General features: G+C 41.5%; 1 protein-coding gene across 1 annotated transcript; it reads left to right on the forward strand.

The window, feature by feature from the left end:
• LOC137875542 (neuronal acetylcholine receptor subunit alpha-3-like) lies at positions 1-18,473 on the forward strand. The gene is made up of 7 exons (XM_068714894.1): positions 1-214; positions 12,654-12,793; positions 12,888-12,932; positions 13,015-13,124; positions 13,311-13,518; positions 13,883-14,923; positions 17,260-18,473. The coding sequence occupies exons 1-7, from the start codon at positions 157-159 to the stop codon at positions 17,383-17,385; spliced, it is 1,728 nt and encodes a 575-aa protein (XP_068570995.1). The 5' UTR covers positions 1-156; the 3' UTR covers positions 17,386-18,473.
• Positions 18,474-20,145: the final 1,672 nt, after the last annotated feature.

Consider the following 20,145-nt stretch of genomic DNA (forward strand, 5'->3'; position numbering starts at 1 on the left):
GCGAGTCCAACCTCTCCACGCTCGAGAGCGCAAAGGAAAAATGTTGCTCGAATCGTAAGGCTTCACAGACGTCTGTAGTGGGTTACTGACAAGACTTCAGTCATCAGCATCGTTTTTTTTTATCCACAGTAAGCATCGTCAAGCGCCGATGTCTCGATGAATTTCTCCGGGAAACTAACAAACGTCCTCCTTCTGGTGCTCTTCGCAGCGCAAGGTAAGACACAGCGCGCCGTGAGTCGGTGCTAAGCTGGCAAAAAAGTAGCATTTTACTCGTTACTTTAGGAATACCATCAACTTATTTAGGACTCATGTGAATGGTTACCTTACTCGATATATACTTTTAAGTTACCTTAACCACCCACCACCATGAGTTAGGCTACCTCCCTTTGTGCGCTTCTGGGTAAAGATCCGGGGGAACCAACACCGCTTTTGCCAAAGCGACTAACATTTTAACCAAGCGGGATAACATGGGTATCAACGAAACTTGAGTGGGATGTCAAAGGAAAATACGTTTTATTGCTGCAACTGGCAATTTCTGCAAAAATAGTTAACATACTTCTTATTTTTTTTCAGTCTTTGAACGCTCAGGAGCGCACAACTCGCAGGGAATCTAGAGTCCCCCTCCCATTTTCATTTGCGCACCCTGCTTGCTGCTCCATCTAAAACGTTTAGAAGGAGGGAGATACCATGTCTTTATCATTCTGAGTATTTGTGCTCACCTGAACAAACGTGCACGTGCCTGTGAATAATAATATATATATTCTGTAGAAACTTGCAGAGTCACTGTTATGTTGCAGGGAGGGGCTCAGGGTTTAGTTTCCGTGGGAGATCATGATCTGTGATCGTGACATGTCTCATTTTAACTGATACCTCATCCCCCGGAGCTACTGTGAAGCAGCCATTCATGCACAAAACAAGCCAACACATGGATGACATACGTTTCTGCAGCAGCTCAATGACTGTCAATGATGATTTCATGCCTGGATCCTCCAGATGTGGACCTACAGAGGTCAGAGGTCAAGGTTCGGTATAGGATTGATGCCATGGAGCTGAAGGGGTTCAGTTTCTTGCTTAAGTGCATTTAGTGGTTTTCAGTGGTATTTGAAGGACAGTACATAGATCCTGATGCTGCAGCAAGAGTTTAAGTGCAAGACTCTCATTTCCCTTGTGGTTTGATTTAATGTTTAATGTTTAAGTTTATGAATCAGGCTGGATTGCTCAGTCAGGTTGTCTGTGTTTTGTTTCGCTCTCTGTGTGATCCATTTCTTTCTTTTCTCCTTTTTAAAATTCCCTCCACACATATTTGATATCTTCTCCCATCTCTGGTTCAGGCTGTCAGTCTCCTGTCTGATTTAAAACAGCAGATTTTGAGGTCGGGTGGTTGAGTGGCTCTCAGGGGACCCACAGCAGAACAAAGAATAGATAAGTGCTTTAATGCTGTATTCACATGTAACTGAATTGTTATTTCATCTCATTCACATCCACAAAGAGTAGGCCTACACAGAGGCAGGTTTCTTGGCGGAGTGTCTTTACCAATGGGAGCATAATGGGTCTCTACGTGGAGGATCAAATAAGTCACTTTCAAGTCGCAATATATTCTTTGGCAGCATCTTTGTTGTTTTTGCATCTTAACACCTGTCAGTCAGTCTTTTGCTGTGGATTTCTGTTGCTGAAATTTGAGTTTAGATCCTGCCCCACAAAGACAGAGCAGTAACTACAGAAGCACTAAAGAAACATTTTCAGTCTGCCTGGCAAATTGTGTGACAGAGAGAAAGGTTGACATGCATTTATGCTGATTATTTGGTCTGCCTTCGTTTAATCCTCACAGAATGAAGGGGGGGAAACAGTTTTCCCTAACAAATACAGTACAACTTCATTGACCCTTTGAAATATAAACTCAATTGGATTTTTTACGATCCATAGCAAATTAAACGTGTCTTTGTTTTAATGGTCTGCCAAAGTCTGCCAAAATAATGAAATAAAATAAATTTACAGTCTAGCACACTTAAATGTGTAATTTAAAGATAGCTTATTATTGTATGAATTCCACAAGAGTCAAACGTTGATTGCAGATACATGCTTACTCTTTGCTAAGCTAGTTAGGAGAAGTTTAGCTGCGGTTTTGTTCTTCAACATAACTGCCTAATTAAGTAGCTGTTATGTGAATTGTCTGTTCATTGAAATTATAGTTTTTTACAGATGGAAATAAAAAGGGTAAGTAAGTTTTGGTTTTAGCTTTAGCTAAGCCTAGCTCCGTCTATCTCACCTCACAGCTTCACACAGTACCTAGCATTGGACGGGCTGATTGCTTGTTGCTGCTTGTAGCGTTGTCGAATACCGCGGTATTACGCCCTGCCCCCGCTACTGCACAGAGCGCTGCTTGCTTGTATATTCAAAGTTTATTCATTTTGAACGTGTCACGGCGCGTCCGCATTGTACCAACTTCGACACTGCACGTCCTCAGCTCCCCAGCAGTACACCCGCCAAGTATAAAGTAGATCAGATGAATGGTTCTCGAGATATGCGAAGGACATACGTACATACAGACAGACAGAGATTCCTGTTTTATAGTTAGATGATTCATTTAAATGGTATAATCATTTTCATATATTATGACAGATGTCAAAAAGTCGGGCCTTAACTAAATTTTGACCTAAATGTGTAGTTTTTTGCCTTTCAAGGGCAGTACATATGACTAAATATGTCTTTTCTTGATTTATTCAGCCGTTGTGGGTATCGCTCAAACTAAAAGTGTTGTTCGGATTGTCCCATACAAACTACACATTTTTCCTGGGACTGACACATTGTACTTTGAACAAACTGTGGGAGGAGTAATTATTCTGGCTATAGGTTGAACCCCTGCCATGCTATATGAAACCGTTTTTTTTTTACTTTAAAGCCCAGAGTGCATCAGTGAATTTGTCCCAGATGTGCTACCCGGTGTCCTCCATCGGGAGCAGCACTAAGTGGCTTTGTGTTGTCACGCACCAGTCGACGTGAAAGACACTGGCTTCGCACATCCCGTAACACGATGCAGACTCAGAGTCGTGAAGAAGGGATGTGTCTCCGTATGACACGTGGGATTGACTCTCTTACTGTCTCTGTCATTCTCTTCAGCTGGAGAGATTTGCCACAGCTGACTGCTTTGTCGCTTCGCCCTTGAACTGGGCGAATTTCAAAAGGAACAAGAAAGCGGTGCCGTGAAGGGATGACAGAGTCAATAATCTCCACAGTAGAACAGATTTTTCTAAAGCCAGAGGAAATCTGCAGTGTCCTTGCTTGTTATAGGTGGTTGACCTGCTAAAATTCAAGAATTTTCCCCTCACCTTCGTCTATCCTCCACTCTGTCCTTCACCGGTCCTCTCTTCCATCCTTCCTTCAATCCCTCATTGGTTGTTTGGGATATTTTTTTTTTACAGGGGCTGTGTATGCAGATAAGTGACTGAAAACACACATTGATACACACACGCTCCCAGTGGGGATCCGATAAGTGGGCTACAGAAGGTATTGTCTCTTGCCATCAAGGATAGGGTGATTTGTCCCTATAGCAGAGGAAAAGCTGATCCTGCAGACCGTGGGATTGGGGTATTTTAGTCGGATCTGGCTGGAGTCGCTTAGACGTAAAGTGTTTGGGATCTGTAAAGCTACACCATGGGGCTGTTAGTTGAATACATTAGGTTGGGACAAATGCAGTCACAGCCTGTGTGATAGGTTGTGGTGCTCATCAGCATATTAGGACAAAATAGTTTCCGTAAGGTCTGAGATTGAGTGATTAAAATCGGTGAGTGCATGATGCATTACCCCGCGGTATACATCATCTCCAGCAGAAATAGCTGAGAGAATTGTCCAGCCATGCCTGCATTATACTAATCTGATCCGCATTATGTTTCAGGCTTGACCCCTTATCTCACTTCACAGTGCTTTTTAATAGGCTGCAGCTGCGTGTTAACAGCGTTAAGAGGATCTGCCTTTTTAAACAAGTTCTGCCCAAGAGAGCTGCAACTGCATTGCTGTGCTAACAATTAAATAAACACTCCAGTGAAAAGAGAAGTCTTTACAATGGAGATTGTAGTGTGGCCAAAGAATCAAGTGTTCTTTCTTTCACCAGCATTCAACATTATTTACATTAAACCCTTGGAGCCTTTATCTGCTTGTATGGAGTTGTCTGCTTGCATCGCAGCATCATCAAGCATATTTGCTCCTCTGACAGACTCAAATGCTTCTCTGAGCTTGGAACTACAGAACGGCTCTCTGGTTTCTCTCCCAGAAGCAGTATAGTTGCATTAAAGTCTGACAGGCAATCAGTGAGTATGTGTGTGCTTCTGTGCGTGTGACTTAAGGACTGTGCAGCGGCTTGAGGATCCTCTTAACGCAATTGTCGTGTGATTATTGCAACTGAACCCTTCTCCCGCACACATGTTGGAACTGCCACAGGCAGAGGCAGAGGACTTATTCCACCCCCCTATGGATTGGCTTAAACCACCATACTCCCCTCCAACCAACACCACACACACTTTCACCCTCTTTAACACACAAACACAGACATCCTCCTCCAGACAGCCCTGCTGAATGATTCCTCTGGGACATCCTGGTCTTTGGTGCTGCCGATGAACTGAGTCACGCTTTAGGATGGAGGGAGAGAAAGCTGGAGATGACGTTGAGCAACAGAGGCTTCAGATAGGGGACAGAGATATTTGAGAATTTTTCCCCCACTTTCACTTCTCCTCTTTACCTGTTTACATTTTCTATAGACTGACCTACGTTTTTCATTTAATTGATTGTTTTTAATTGATGTGTTTGCCCTTGGCACTTTGTGTATGTCCAGCTGTTAACACACAACGCAAGCTAACTCAGGACGCAGCCTCGAGTGCCATGCCATGATTTATTTTCAGCATGTCCATATTTCAACAGTGTCATCCCTCATACATTTCACTGTTAGTTTCCCATCTTGAATCTTAGATTTTCGTTTTTGTGTTTCTATCCAATGTCTGTTTTTGCTCAGAGTTGCCATTTTCAAGAGTGATGATGGTCTCTTTATTTTGCTAGTTTGCAGAAGTCTTCGTTCAGTTTGAACGGGATCTCTGTGGTGTACTCTGAGACTCTAAATAAGGCCAGCGTCATTCACGCCTTGCTTTGCCATATTGCCCACTTGCTGAGTGTTGAAGGCCTCACCGATTGCCCTCCAGTATTCGTCAGAGTGACAAACTTTGACAAACTGCTCAACCACGATCAGGAAGAATGATTTCAGTTTGCTACAAAAAACAAAACAAAGGATGTTCCAGGGTCTCTTGTTTAAATTTCATAGTTTCCTGCATCAGTAATTCAACAGTGTAAGCCCTCCATTGATTTATTCAGCCATTCATCCATTTTCGATTGACTTATCCACACCAGGGTCATGGAAAATAGCACTGCCCAGCATCCTTTCTTTAAGATTTCCCTTCCTCTTACTGGATCCTGAAAATTGTTTTGATCAATATGTAAACTTTCCGGCATGTCCTGAGTCGTCTACAGAGGGAGGAAGCTGTTGGGCATCTTTATTGTCATCTTGACTCTTTTGGAAGAGCAAGAGCTTGAAAGTGAAAAACTTATGCTGCCTTAGCTCTTCACTGTGCCCTGAAGAATAACTACAGCTAACAAGTCATTTGATTTACTGTGTCCATTATCTTATTGCTTTCCCACTACTCCGTGCTTGAGGCTGGAGGTGATGGTCGGGACGAAGATTAGCTGGTTCATTTTATCACAACTCATTCCCGTCGGGCAGCTGCTCATCTTCCCTGAATGGTTCCGAAAGTTACTTTCTAGTTCTTTCTGGTTCCTTGACCTAGAAAGGAAATACAGTTCTCTATTGTATGTGAGGCGATTGAATAGTTCATAGCAGTGTCACTTGCACATTCAGGAGAATATTTTCATTTTGTGAAATAGTTCAGTAGATAGTTCATCTTATGACACCCGAGTTACTTATTGCATTGTGACTTAAACTGTAGGAAAGACATTTTTCCCAATGATTTGAAATGAGGGCAAAAGATATAAAATATTTGTTGCTGCTGTAAAAGGAACATGAGAATCTGTTGCTATTTTTATAATTAAACATATGGTAATCCCAGCTGTTAGGGCTGATAATCGGTCACGTGGAAACACATTGTTGAATCTGTCGCACACCTTTTCTGTAGAATGGCTGAGTATTGAGTATCTCCTTAAGGCGCTCTCGCTTCTCTTTCCCTCCCACCTGTTCGCCTGGTGGGCTGCCTAGCTGTCGATCTGCTGTAAGTTAATTCACTGGATGAGTTTAAATAACTTGAGAAGCATCTGAATTGTTTGTGCAATCCTTCCTCTTGTTCGTGGAGTCTCATAGGGGCTTCTGTTGATGACTGTGTTCACTCTGTCTCAGTGCTATAACATGTTAATCTCTTTTGATCTTGAGTTACAGGGGATGAACTTCCCTTTGCTGTCTGTGAGACACACATAGAAAGAGTGAATGTGAGGGAAGGGTTATGCCAGAATCAAACTACACAATATGTATATAAATATATATATATATATATATATATATATATATATATATATATTTCCATTCCCAACACCCCATGTCTATCAAGTAGAGACATATTTGGGCTGATATTGTCTGTTCTTCAACGTCTTGCTGAAGTTTAGTTTTTTTGTTGATAGTAAAGATATTTTGGCATGGGTGTACTTAAATATGCAGTTGTCCCATTAGAACATATTTACATTTGGAGAATTGCCCTCTTTTTTTAATGAAAATGTGAGTTTATTTACAATATCTTATAACACATTCAGAGAATATGACCTGAAAACTCACACATTTTCCCAGATGAAAGCATGGAGGCAAGGATCCATTGAATTTCATGCATCAGTGAAAAAAAATGCTGTTCAGAGTGAATCACATCAAAGGTGAGTGGACATACTGTATAAATAGGAACATGTGCATATTCACTGTACATTGTATTCTGTAGATGAGCCTTCATACATGAAGACACACATAGGCTTTATAACACACACCATATGCTTAATGGGATAGTCACAGCACATGCAGTAACCACAGAGGATCCTCTTGTGCGTCACTCAGCATGTCACAGTCAGACCATCAAAAACCCTGGAGAACAAAGATACGCCATTTAGCTTTTCTCTGCTTCCTCTAGCTGTCACTTCTCTCCTACTATATCTTGTCTGGGCTGTTTCTCTCTCCCTTTTTGTATCTCTCTTCCATGCACACACACACACACACACACACACACACACACACACACACACACACACACACACACACACACACACACACACTGTCAGCAGTGTATTATTGGAGGGTAATTAGTTCCTTCAGATTGTCCACCACTCGCTGCCAGGCTCATTCTGTTGAGCACATGCATGATCAAAGGGCCTCCCACAGGCCACGGCTCTTTCTGAAGTGTTGGGCTCCTGTAGACACGAGAGACGGGGACAGACTTACTGTTTGGCTTGCTAATTCTAAATCAATGTGGTTATTTAAGGGTGAAATGCATGACTGCTTGACTTGGCTTCATCTGCCTCAGAGCAAAACCTCATTATTTTGTTACTGCATCACAAAGGCTGGGGAAGGAAAGAGTGCATGTCTGGTAAAGTGAAGTACGATTGTCAAGCTGACATCATGTGATTTTCATCATCAGAGGCAAAGACATTTCTGCTTTCAATGATTAAGAACTTTCTATTAAAGCTTGAGACAAATGAACTTACACGAGACAAGAGACATTTGGTGGGTAGATAGCAGTTTGTTGGGCAATGTTGGGTGGTTCACCACTTTGGCTTGGATTGAAATATTTAAACTATGGATTGACATTCATGATCATCAGATGATGTATCCTAATGCCTTTGTTGATCTTCTTTTTCTCTAGCACCACTGTCAGGTTGTTAGTATGCTGAAATTAGCATTTAGCTCGAAAGCACTGCTGTGCCCAAGGACAGCCTCACAGATCCACTAGCATGGCTGTAGACTCTTAGTCTTGTTTTGGATAGTCTATTATTTATGAGAGTGAGCGGGGGTGGGAGCACTGGGGAGGGACTTATGTATTATTATTATTATTTTGGTGTCACATTGGCCGGAAGAAGTGGATGTAGCCGTTGCCGCTGTCTCATCAGCAGTACAGAGATTTGCTCGTGGTGGACAGCCACAGTATAGTCTGCGTTGTGTCTCATATTCTTCACAGTCCCGACAGGAAAGACACCTGCCCCTCCAAATTTCAAATTTAATTGCGTTTCAGATTCTCAGCGGCTGTCATACCCAGAGTGCATGTTGGCTGGTTGACAGTGAACATGGCTACTGTACCAACCGATATTGTTTTGGGTGCTACATCCTCTGTTGTGCATGTTCCGGTTTATTAGTGAAAACGGTCATTGATATGCATGCGTCGCTAATGTTGGCTGTGTGCGCGCTGTGATGTGTGTTTGTGTGATGTGTCGTTGGTTTTGTATGGTAGGAGGGGTGGCTGTCATGCACTCATATTCTGCTGAAGTGCACACACAGCTTCTGTGATGATATGATCAGTTATAAAGGGTAATTTGCATTTACTGTTTGTTTCAGTGATAACTCTCACTGCCTCTGTGCTGTTTGCTTGCTGCATTGGCTGGACTTAGTCAGCGTCTCATTTTAGTTGGGACGGGAATGGTTAAAGGTAACTTTTGTAGTACTCTAGGACAGTTGGGCTAGTTGTTTGCTTTTTTTGGAATATAATAGAATATTGGTATTTATGGTGAAGGGTGGGTCATGCATTTTCCTCCAGTCACTCAGGCAGGCTCAATGAAAAACACTTGTTGCTCCGGGAACGGTCTGAATCATTTTTAAAAATGTTTTTAAAGTGTGAGTTGGCAAAAAATAATCAGTCCCTTAACGCGACTTTTGATAGAGATGTCAGCTTTTCTATAAAATTAACGTCATCTCAGTTTAATATATCAAAGCTTTTAGAACCTATTATGCTGAAAATATAATTCCACCACTGGATCAGTTAGAATTACATGTACTCTGGATTTTAACTTTAACTCGCTCACTGTCACTTCCTCACTTTCACAGGCAAACTCATAAATTCTCTTTGTGTCGCACAAATTCAATCCTTACATTAAGCACCAGAGTGCAGTGAGCAGTGTGTGTGCAGAATTATCTGTGGTGAAAGGGCAGAGGTTATAATTAACTTCCTTTAAATTAAGTCTGAGATCTTCCATGGCAGAACAAAGAAGGGCATTAGAGGAGTGAATGTGCCAACAGAGAAAAAAAAATATTGGCTTCATTTTTTTTTTGTCACAGTGAACAAAAGGTCCAATTAATTGACTGATTATAATTGTCCTGGTTTCCCCTAGCCCAATTAGAGGCTTAAACAACTTTCTGTGAGTGCAGCAAATCAGGGAGCAGCGGGCAATTTTCAAGGCAGGTACCAAGAGCTGAAATTACCCATGTGTCTCAGGAGAGAGGCCCTCTCATTAAGCTTTAAGACTCAACTCTTCTATCCCACTGACCTCAGAAAACTTGTTGAGAGTTTTGAAGCAGTATAGCAAATGCAAAGTCTTACCCACAGATAACTAGATCTGACAGGCTCTGATTTATTTTTAGTTTGTTAACTTCTTTGGACAATTCTGTCTGTTAGAATGAGACAAAGAAGTTCACGAAAGAAAAATGAAATCAGGTTTTTCTCCCATTTTACTACCCCAAATGGTTCTGGCTACATTGCCTTCATCGGGGCGGCGATCCTGATGATTTGATGAAGGCTATGCTGCAGAAAATGTTTGGGGGAATAAACATGATGGGAAAAAAACTGTGTGACCTGATTTTCATTTACCTCAATGAACTTGATGAATAGCTTATGCCTCTGCTGGCCTGCAGCAGCCCGCTGTGTGTGCTCCATCTGAACTTGAAATATTTAGGGAAGGGAGGGGTAAAGATTTAAATTGAACTGCATGTGTAATATATGGGGATACATAAGGTCATTGCATATTCTCCCTCATTTATGTGTCCGGAATCCTAGCTGAGTTTGTTGTTTGGTCATTGTTTTATGTGCACCAGATGTTGTGATTATGTAAGTGTGAATTTTTTAGCTCGGTAAGCTGAGTCTACCCCTGAGCAGTGTTAGTCCCCTGTGAGGTTAAATTAAAATTGTTGTTAAAACCTGTAAATGTAAAAAGCGTAAGAAGTGTGTTCGCTGTGTTATGTTGCTTGACATGCGTCCGATTAAGATTGCCCCTCAAATATAATAACAGGGATGAACCTCAATTACATTTTTATTTCCCTGGCCAGTCAGATTTTTTTTCAACATGAGTAATTGAACAAGTCTCCCAAAGTGAGAAACCAGACAGAATGTAATCTGAGATGTCTGCAAGATATTCATCTATGTGTACTCCCAATGGCAATAAATGGACAAACTGCTTTATGAACTTACAGTACAGACACTGAATATGAAATATTTGTTTCAGCATTATTATTTTATTCATGGTATGTGAACAGGTATCGTGTCTTATTGTAGTGGAAGACATGCACAATACTAATACTAAAGCCCAACCATACTAGCTTAGGTCAACTAGTTTAGTAGCCTGCAATAATACATTGCTGTTTGTGTTTCTAATTATTATTTTCATTTTTTTGCTAGAAATTATTAAGATTTATCTTTTAAGAAATTGACATGAAAAAAATATCAAGGCAAGGTTTGTGTGATTCATGGTTACAAGCTTCTGGTTTGTTGAGAGGTAACTGACTTGCGCAAAAAGAAAGTGTCCCATTAAAGCGCCATGTTTTATTTAGTTGTTGCCAAGGAAACAAACCTTTTCAGTGAATGTGGCTATTTGTGTGCATATGGGTTGTGACCCATTTGCCCTTTTGGTGACGCACATTTGCCTCGATCTCTAAAATGGTTCACGCAGCTCGGTAAGTGCAAGTTGCACGGTTTGGGACTGTGTTGAATAATGTGTGCGTCGCTCCTCGCCTTGGAGGCTGTGAGGGGAGAGGTTGGCCTCTGCTTTAACAAAACCAGTCAGTCAGTTTGAAATCCAAGGTCCTTACAGTAACTTACCAGCTACCCAGAAGAAAACGGTAACAGATAAAGGATGCTGTTCAGAGAATACAAGCCAAAACAGAGGATCAGGAAACAGAAAAGATGGATAAAGACACAGAGGAAGTGAAAGATTATGTTCATTTCCATGGTACTCTATGTTCTTTGTACTGTATAGAGGATTTGCAGCTCAATGCAGCCGCTGGTGCAGTCTTTATGAGGTTGTGCTGGTGATGAGAATGTGTGCTGTGAGTGAGGCAGCTTTTTATGCTTGGCTCTACAGGCCATCAGTGTTACTAGTGGCAGTTTTCCACAATATGACCATCAGTCCTTCACACACACTTCTTCAGACACAAGCCAACGGCACACCATTCCTTTTTGCTGAAAGCATCTTATATATCTCGCAGGCTTTGTCTCCCCTCTGTAAACAGGAAATAGAAACTCCCCTCGAAACACACTTTGCTCTCTCACAGCCTTCACTCCATCCAGAGCAACGAGGCATCGATTCAACAGTTTAAGGGTTCATTTCATTTAAATCAAACTAAAACATGTTTTTAGACGTCCGGGTTTATTTGCTTAATATATTCACTGCCACTGAGAATATTGCTTAGTCGTTCTGCGTGAGCTACAAAGTGTAAGTGAGAACAGTGAGAAAATGTTGAAGTTGTTGTGGAGACAACGTAGATTCAATGTGACTGTTTCTGCCTGTAGCTTTCTTTGCTTCGCCCACATTCCTCACTTTCTTTTGAAAGAATAAAACATTTCTTAAGGCTTTCTGGTGAAATTACTGCTTGATATGAGAACATAACAACCATCTCTGTATCTTTGGAAGGTTTTCTTTAGCAGAAACTGATGTTAAATCACTTTTAGTGGCTGACCTTAAGTCAAGTCAAATGAACTTAGGTAACTTAGCTAATTAACAAACTCCATGACACCCAAATTTAAAGCAGTACATGTCCCAACTTTTGACCATCACTAGACCACAAACGTACAAAAACAAGGATTTAAACCTTGATTTATGAAGGCATCGAGAGCTGTGGATAAGGTGTGGCAGAAAATCTGCTGTAGACCGCCATTGTAAAAGACACATCTATAAATCACAGGACAGGACATCTAGAATGACACACAAGGTACTTTAATAGTGTTTATCTAAGTAATTAAACCTTAAATATTATATATGTATAACTAGTTGAACTGACCTTTAATGTCCCCATTTAGGAACAATGATTCCCCAAATACCCCAAAGTATGCTTGTGAAGAAGTGAAATTAACATTTGCAAAAACAAAAAAGAACTTCTAGTTTGTACTTTTTGAATATAATTCAGTTCAGTCTGAGATGTTTCACAGCCAGCATGTAGTGCTAAGTAAGGGCACTTCATCTTAAGTCACCTCTGCTTTTGATTGATCATCCCCATGATGATAATTTCCCTTCACTCAATGCCCTTAAATGCATATTACTCCAGTTTTTAGTGACCCTGGATTACATTACAACCTTTCCAATAAGATTTTAATATCTGGCTTGATCTATGTTTTATTAGTGCCATATCTCTAAAGACCCATGGTATAGATGAATGTCTGAGAACTCACCCATGTATTTAAGTATTAACTGTTTTTTCTTCTTTCTTTTGTTAGGCTGTTTTTCATCTAAGGGAGAGGACAGATTATTTCGGAGGTTGTTCAGGAGGTACAACCAGTTCATTCGACCAGTGGAGAATGTATCGGATCCAGTCACAGTGGAGTTTGAGGTCTCCATATCTCAACTGGTCAAAGTGGTAAGAGAATAAACATCTCTCTACAAACAAGTCATATGTTTTATAAAAGCATCCTTTTCTCTTGGTGACTAATTTGCTCTTTTTTTCCTGACAGGATGAGGTGAATCAGATTATGGAAACCAATCTGTGGCTGAGACATGTGAGTGAGTTTCATCTTTTATGCAACGCCGTTAGTGATGACACATTATATTTATTTATGCTAAGTTTTGTCTGTCTTTTAGGTCTGGAACGACTACAAACTGAAATGGGCCCCTGTCGAGTACGATGGGATTGAGTTCATACGAGTTCCTTCCAATAAAATTTGGAGGCCGGACATTGTTTTATACAACAAGTACGTTTTAGTGTGTGAATGCTAAAGAACAGCTCCATGTTTAGCTTGCCTAATATGTTGAGAGACACAACTGTGCAGAGTTATCCCTCTAACTATTTCATAATTCCATTCCATGCCATTTATTGATGCTCTCCATCTTTTGTGTTAAATGGTCTTTAACTGACATGACATTTACGTCTCTCAAAGTGCTGTAGGTGACTTCCTCGTGGAAGACAAGACCAAGGCTCTGCTGAAGTTTGATGGCACCATTACCTGGGTTCCCCCAGCTATTTTCAAATCTTCCTGCCCCATGGATATCACCTACTTTCCCTTTGACTACCAGAACTGCTCCATGAAGTTTGGCTCCTGGACGTATGACAAGGCCAAGATCGACCTAGTGCTGATTGGCTCAAAGGTCAGAGGGAGTCTCTGGGGCAAAGCGGGGAGAGATCCTGGCCATGTACTGCAGCAGTCATGCAGTTTTATTCTACATGGCATGTTTACATCACAATATATATTGTATTTTTTGTGAGAACTCATTAAGATTTTAGCAGGAAGATTTCAGTACTGAGGCACAGATACCCTTTTATGTGCACATATCATCTCTTCACATCTATTAAATTCCTTCACTTTTATGCCAGAAAACATTTAGTGAGGTGTCACAATTTGCTAGAGGCAACTTTTGAACATTTGAACTAGTCACTGCTTTTGTCTCTTTCAACAGACTTTCAAATACATATTTTCCTCAAAATATTCATTTTCCATTTGCATTTCATCAGGTGAACCTGAAAGACTTCTGGGAAAGTGGAGAGTGGGAAATCATCGATGCACCAGGATACAAGCATGACATCAAGTACAACTGCTGCGAGGAGATTTACCCGGACATCACCTACTCCTTCTACATCCGCCGGCTGCCTCTCTTCTACACCATCAACCTCATCATCCCCTGCCTCCTCATCTCCTTCCTCACGGTGCTGGTCTTCTACCTCCCGTCTGACTGCGGCGAGAAGGTCACCCTGTGTATCTCCGTCCTCCTCTCCCTCACTGTGTTCCTGCTGGTCATCACTGAGACCATCCCTTCGACGTCGCTCGTCATCCCTCTGATCGGCGAGTACCTCCTCTTCACCATGATTTTTGTCACGCTCAGCATCGTCATCACTGTCTTTGTGCTGAATGTCCACTACCGCACCCCCATGACTCACACTATGCCGGAGTGGGTGAGGTCTGTGTTCCTTGGGGTGCTGCCCAGGGTGATGCTGATGAGGCGGCCCATCGACCAGGGCTGCTCCTCCCCTGCCAGTATTACAGGAGGGACAGGAAGAGGAAAGAGCAGCGTGGGAAACAGAAAGAGAAAGAGCAGCATAGGAGGAGGAAGTGGCACAGGAAGTGTAAGCGTTGGTGGTATAACTGGGGGTGTAGCGTGTCCACCGCTGGATGTTGGGGCAGGAGGAGGAGGAGGAGGGGCTGCCTCAGCTGGTGGCTCCATGAACTGTGTGGAGTACGGTGAGATGAACCGGGACATGAACCGTGACATAAACAGGAGGTGCCCCTACAGAGGCAAAGAGGTACCGACTCCAGTCCCACCCTCAATGGGGCCACCTCCTCCACCTCCTCCTCCTCCTCCTCCTCCACCCCCACAGGCACCCCCAACCCAGGGGCCCCAGGAATCAGAGTTGCCCAAGGTGCCGCGGCCGTTGAATGCCCCGTCGCCTGTCAGCGCTGTTGTTGCCTTCTCCGTGGTGTCGCCAGAGATCAAGCAAGCCATAGAGAGCGTGAAGTACATCGCAGAGAACATGAGGACTCGCAACAAAGCCAAAGAGGTAAAAAAGCAAGTTGGAGTTGTCTTGATAATGAAACAACAATACTACTATTTTTACATGTGTGTGGCACTATATCCTGTCAGTTGAGCTGTCAGTGCCAGTGTAGTCAAACTTTAAGTAAATAACATATTTAAGTTTATACTTTTACTGCACACAAGCAACAGATTAGTCAATTTTTAACATTAGTTTCAGACATCTTTGCTATATCTTGGACATCAACACACAGTTACTGATTTCACCTTTACGGTGGAAGTTGATAATTGTCTGCCATGAGAGCAGTCCTAAATTGCAACTGCAAACATTCACATTAACAAATATACAGCTGATAGAGACATACACAACCTTAAACTACTATACTTATGGGGACTAGGTGTCATAACCCAACTTTTAGTCAAAAAAGGAAATAATGACACACAATTGCAGTTGGGAAATATATATATATATATATATATAATGTATTTATTTAAATGGTAAAATATACTGACTAACTGTGTGAAATGATCAGTAGATCAGTGTGAAAGGTTTGTGTGGTGTGTTTTAATCAAATAATAATAATCAAAACAGAACGTAACAAAATAAAGGTGTGGTGCAGTTGCACTATTACATACTATGCTGACCAGAGACCTGTAACACAAAGCAGGATTTGGGGTTAGCGAGGTAACTTCAGGGTTAACTCTGGGTTGTCAGTTCCATGACGGAGGTTCACTTCTTATGGGATGTGTGACAATATTTTAGCCTTATTCTTTGAGCTGTAACCCACCCGGTGGTGTGAAACGGACTTGGAAGCAAATAACAAAAAATAAAAAATCTGCGTATACTCTCTCATCATGTCAGCTTCACAGACTGGATGCAGTGTTACTTTGCTGCGATTACTTTAATGTACGCTGTGAGTGATAACAAGTTATGGAAGGAAACCTTATTACTGTTTAGCATTATGTTTTAAAATTTATTTTTTATTTGCTCCCGAGTCGGTTTCACACCTAACCACCGGGGTTGCAGCTGAAGGAATACGACTAAAATATTGTCATACACACCATAAGAATACATCTAAGCAACACATTAACTTAACGGAATACACACATATATTTATACTCGGCTCTACTTGTGAACTCCCAGTGAGCATCTTTCTATTGAAAACATGTTTAAGCGGTGATATTATAGATCTGGTCATTTACGCACTCACACAGGAGGCAATTTCTTGTTAGCTGTCCTTCCTTCATTCGTTACTCTAAGCCTGAATTATGTGTTTACCTTTTACGTATTTGTATAATATACCGTGTTCTCTTTATATAGACTTGTACATGTTTGTGATTGGTCATATGCTGCAAACACCGCCCCTTTCTATGAACGCGCTCATAACCAGATTGAGAAACCCTGGGTTGATTTACCGAGTTGATAACCAGCTTTGCGGGACCGTTAATCTCTTGTGCTTGTGAGACACAAGCACAAGACGAGGGAAAGACAAAACCTCCAGGCCATGGCAGAGGTAGAGGGTCATCACAGAGGCTTGGATTACTATCCCCAACCCCAACCTTCAACTTAACTTGGTCCTAATGCCCAAAAAGAAATGGTTAACCTTGTGGGGACCAGAGTTTTGTCCCCAGATTGGTGTGCACAGATTAAGTTCCCACAATGTACACAGCACACAAATAGACATAAACATGCATCAACAAAGCAATGCTGTATGTCTGTTATTTCTGCAGCGTGTGGATATTCTACCTAGCTTAGTAACAGGTGTAGAAAGCCATTTACTCTGAGCTATAAAGGGAGAGGAAAGCTGCTTGTTTGTTGCAGATGGAGGGCTTTGTGTACGCCTCCTGCACCCTCTGGATGGCCCTGATATGTTTGTTGCTTCAGCTCCATCTTTTCGTAACACAGCTGGGATATTTCTTTGATGCATGCAGAATAGCACACAATGGCATTATGGTCAGTGCAGCCATGATCCTATTGTCCACACCTGATTGATCAAGGGATACTCTATACTGTATACTAACACACACACACACACACACACACACACACACACACACACACACACACACACACACACACACACTGTACAAAATCACTCCACCAGTAGCCACGGTGGTAAACACTGCAGGATCTCTCAGCCTCTTTTACACAGAAACCCACAAACTCACATAAAGACACAAACACACCCACACCCCTTATAGCCATTCAGCTGTAGTGGTAACACAGTGATTTTTACAATCACCATTAAGCAAAGGTTTCTGGGAGCATTTTTGGTGCTATTGCCTATGAATTTGTGTGCCATAGATATGTAATATATGAATGACTTATACACACACCAAAATGTCTTTCCTTTCTTTCCTCAGGTGGAGGACGACTGGAAGTACGTAGCCATGGTCATCGACAGGATCTTCCTGTGGGTTTTTGTGACAGTGTGTGTGTTGGGAACGGTGGGACTCTTCCTCCAGCCACTTATCAGCTTCTTTCTCTAATAAGAAACTTGTCTTTGTCCAGTCTCTGTCTCTCTCTTTTTGTCTACTTCTGTCTGTCTCTGTACCACACTTGAATTACTTTGGGAATTATCCCTCCTGCAGCTCTTTCAAATCAAACACAGAACTGTCTTCTTTCTCCTTTTCTGGCATTTTGTCTCTCATCTGTGTCTCACGCTCTTCTCTGGGACTCCATCATCAGCTATCACTTATAGCTCTTAGCTGTCTATTTCCTCACATGATTTCCCCTGATTTCCCCATCTCATCTTTGCCTTCCCCTCTCAAAGTGCAGGCCATGCTGTTATCCAGTCTCCTCCGCCCCATCACAGTTTTTTTTTTTCATCATTATCAAGTCTTCTTTCCTTTCCTCTTTCTCTTTCCCCGTTTTTCTCCTCTCCTGTGCCATGTTTTGACCTGCCACTGCCTACAGCTTATCTCTTCACGGCTGTCTCCCGTCTCTCATTGTGTCTGTGCTTCTCTGCATTTCCATCCTGTGTGTTTTATTGAAACTATCCATTCAGTCATTGTTATTGTACAGTCTTATACAATATGTTTAACAATGTCAGGTAATTATTGTAGTAAGTATTCTCATAATTGCAATTTGAAGAACATCTTAACATTCAAATGGCTGACAAAGAAGAACCTGAATACCCTCATGAGTTTTGCAGTAGGACTTTGTCATTGTAAGCCGGTGCAATAAAGACAACATACTTTTGAGAAAAGTGGTACAGTATGTTTGTCTATAACGTCTAAGTTAAAAACAAATACTGACAGCTGGTAATAATATGTATGATGTTGTGCTGATAGCTGCCACTTTAGCTATTGCAAGATTGTTTTTCCCTGTAGATACGTTTGTAAAATACATAAGAGTGTAGCATGGCTTCTGAGAAGGAACACTGGCTACGGCTGCACACACATGACGTGTTTCCCACATGTGCTCACGTTAAGTTTAATTACGCATTGCACATGACTTCACAACTTCACTGCAAACCTGCAATGTATAGAAACACTTTGAATTGCACAATATAGATTGAACTTGTAAAAAAACATTAAAAGCCAAGCTGTCTCATGTTATTTAATAATAAAGAAGGTCCTGGACTCAAACTGTGTGAATTTCTTGCTGTATCTGCGAGGGTTTCCTCTGATGCTCCAATTTCTTACTCTACTGAAGTCACTTGTCACAGATGTACACGTCCTCTTGCTGAAATTAGCCCTATAACCCACATCTGAGTAAGGGGGAAGCAGAAAGTGAATGGATAAAATGAAAAACAGATTAAATGTATAGAATACAAACATTTGTTATGCCTATGAAATATGGGTGGAAGAAACCTGGAGGAACATTTTTCATGTCGAGTATGAAGGAAAACAGACCCTTTCAAGCTATTTATTATTCAAAGAATATTGCAGCGGATGTCTTAGTGTAATGTCTTCATAGGAATCATCTGTACAATATTATAGCAAACAATTAATGGAAAAACAGTTGCACTCGGTTTGAATTGAAGGCTTCCTGATCTTTAGCAACTCAGAGCTGGTCTGATCAAATGCATAATGAGCAGGTTTATACACTTTAACACTGAGGCAATATAGACATTGTATTAAACTAATTGGATTTTTAATGGGTTCACCTACAGCATTAGACAAACAGATGTGTAATAATCTGTCCTTTAGTTGAACTGTTGAGTTTAAATCGCATCAAATACTAACTGCAAAAAGAACATTATTTTGCATGGCTGTACAGACTTCAAATGTGGACTTCTTTCACTTCTGGAAGTGTTAGTTTTAGCAAACAGCACAAAAGCCAAATATCTGTCATTGACAGATGGATGATTCTGGTGTCTGTTTTCTCATTATATAACAGCCTTGATGATCTCAATATCTGAGAAAAACCACTGTGATCTTGAGTTGAAGTTTTGTTAACAATATCACGGACCGGAGCAACAGTGATACACTTTGACTGTGACTGGAATCTCCTCTGAGATAATATGTGTAAGGAACTGATTGAATATTGCTCAGTCACACACATACAATACACCTCTGAGCAAGACATTTCACTACCGGCCTCTGCAGCTGGGTCTCCCGAATACAAGAGTACACTTGGAGAAGGAAGGTGGTCAGGATTTTGAATTAGCTCTAACTCATTGAGTTTGTAGCCGCTGGTCACTGACAGACCAAGGAGTTAGATATTGAGGAGTGCACAAGATGAGAGGATGGGAGAAATGTCTTTAACTATATATACTGTATATAAGAGAAAGACAAAACCTGCAGCACCCATATGGAAATAAAGAATAGGTTCTATTTATTTATCTATCCTTTGGGTTAAGATGCCGACCATGGACCACAATGTCCCCAGCTTGTCTCTGGCCAGCAATATTTGCTGCTTTTTGTTGCCCATCTGAAGAGATAACTTTAGAATACACAAAAAGCAACAAGCGCTGCATATTCGATGATTTTCTCAAAATGTATTTTTCATAAAATACATTTTTCAGGGTGAGCTGTATAGTTTGCTGTGCTTCTTGAGGAAACAGTTTGACACACAGTCCCACATACTGATGATACCGCTGGGTAAAGTGGCCAAAACTGCGTCTCCGAAGCAAAAGCACAGCAAAGCATTTTTCCTTTGAAGCTCCCCTCTTCCTCTGACTTATCCCTCTTTCCTTCTCTCTATCAAAGGTCACGGGTGAATCTGAATGTGCCTGTCAGCACCGACACACACACACACACACACACACACACACACACACACACACACACACACACACACAC

Source organism: Cebidichthys violaceus, unplaced genomic scaffold, assembly GCF_023349555.1.
Source record: "Cebidichthys violaceus isolate CVI_PGR_0920_01 unplaced genomic scaffold, fCebVio1.0.p SCAF_2, whole genome shotgun sequence".
NCBI classification, from domain to species: domain Eukaryota; kingdom Metazoa; phylum Chordata; class Actinopteri; order Perciformes; family Stichaeidae; genus Cebidichthys; species Cebidichthys violaceus.

Coding starts and splice junctions, on each gene's coding strand:
- LOC137875542 (XM_068714894.1), top strand. CDS start 157: ATGAATTTCTCCGGGAAACTAACAAACGTCCTCCTTCTGGTGCTCTTC. Junction 12,933..13,014: donor CCAATCTGTGGCTGAGACAT/GTGAGTGAGTTT, acceptor TCTGTCTTTTAG/GTCTGGAACGACTACAAACT. Junction 14,924..17,259: donor CTCGCAACAAAGCCAAAGAG/GTAAAAAAGCAA, acceptor TTCTTTCCTCAG/GTGGAGGACGACTGGAAGTA.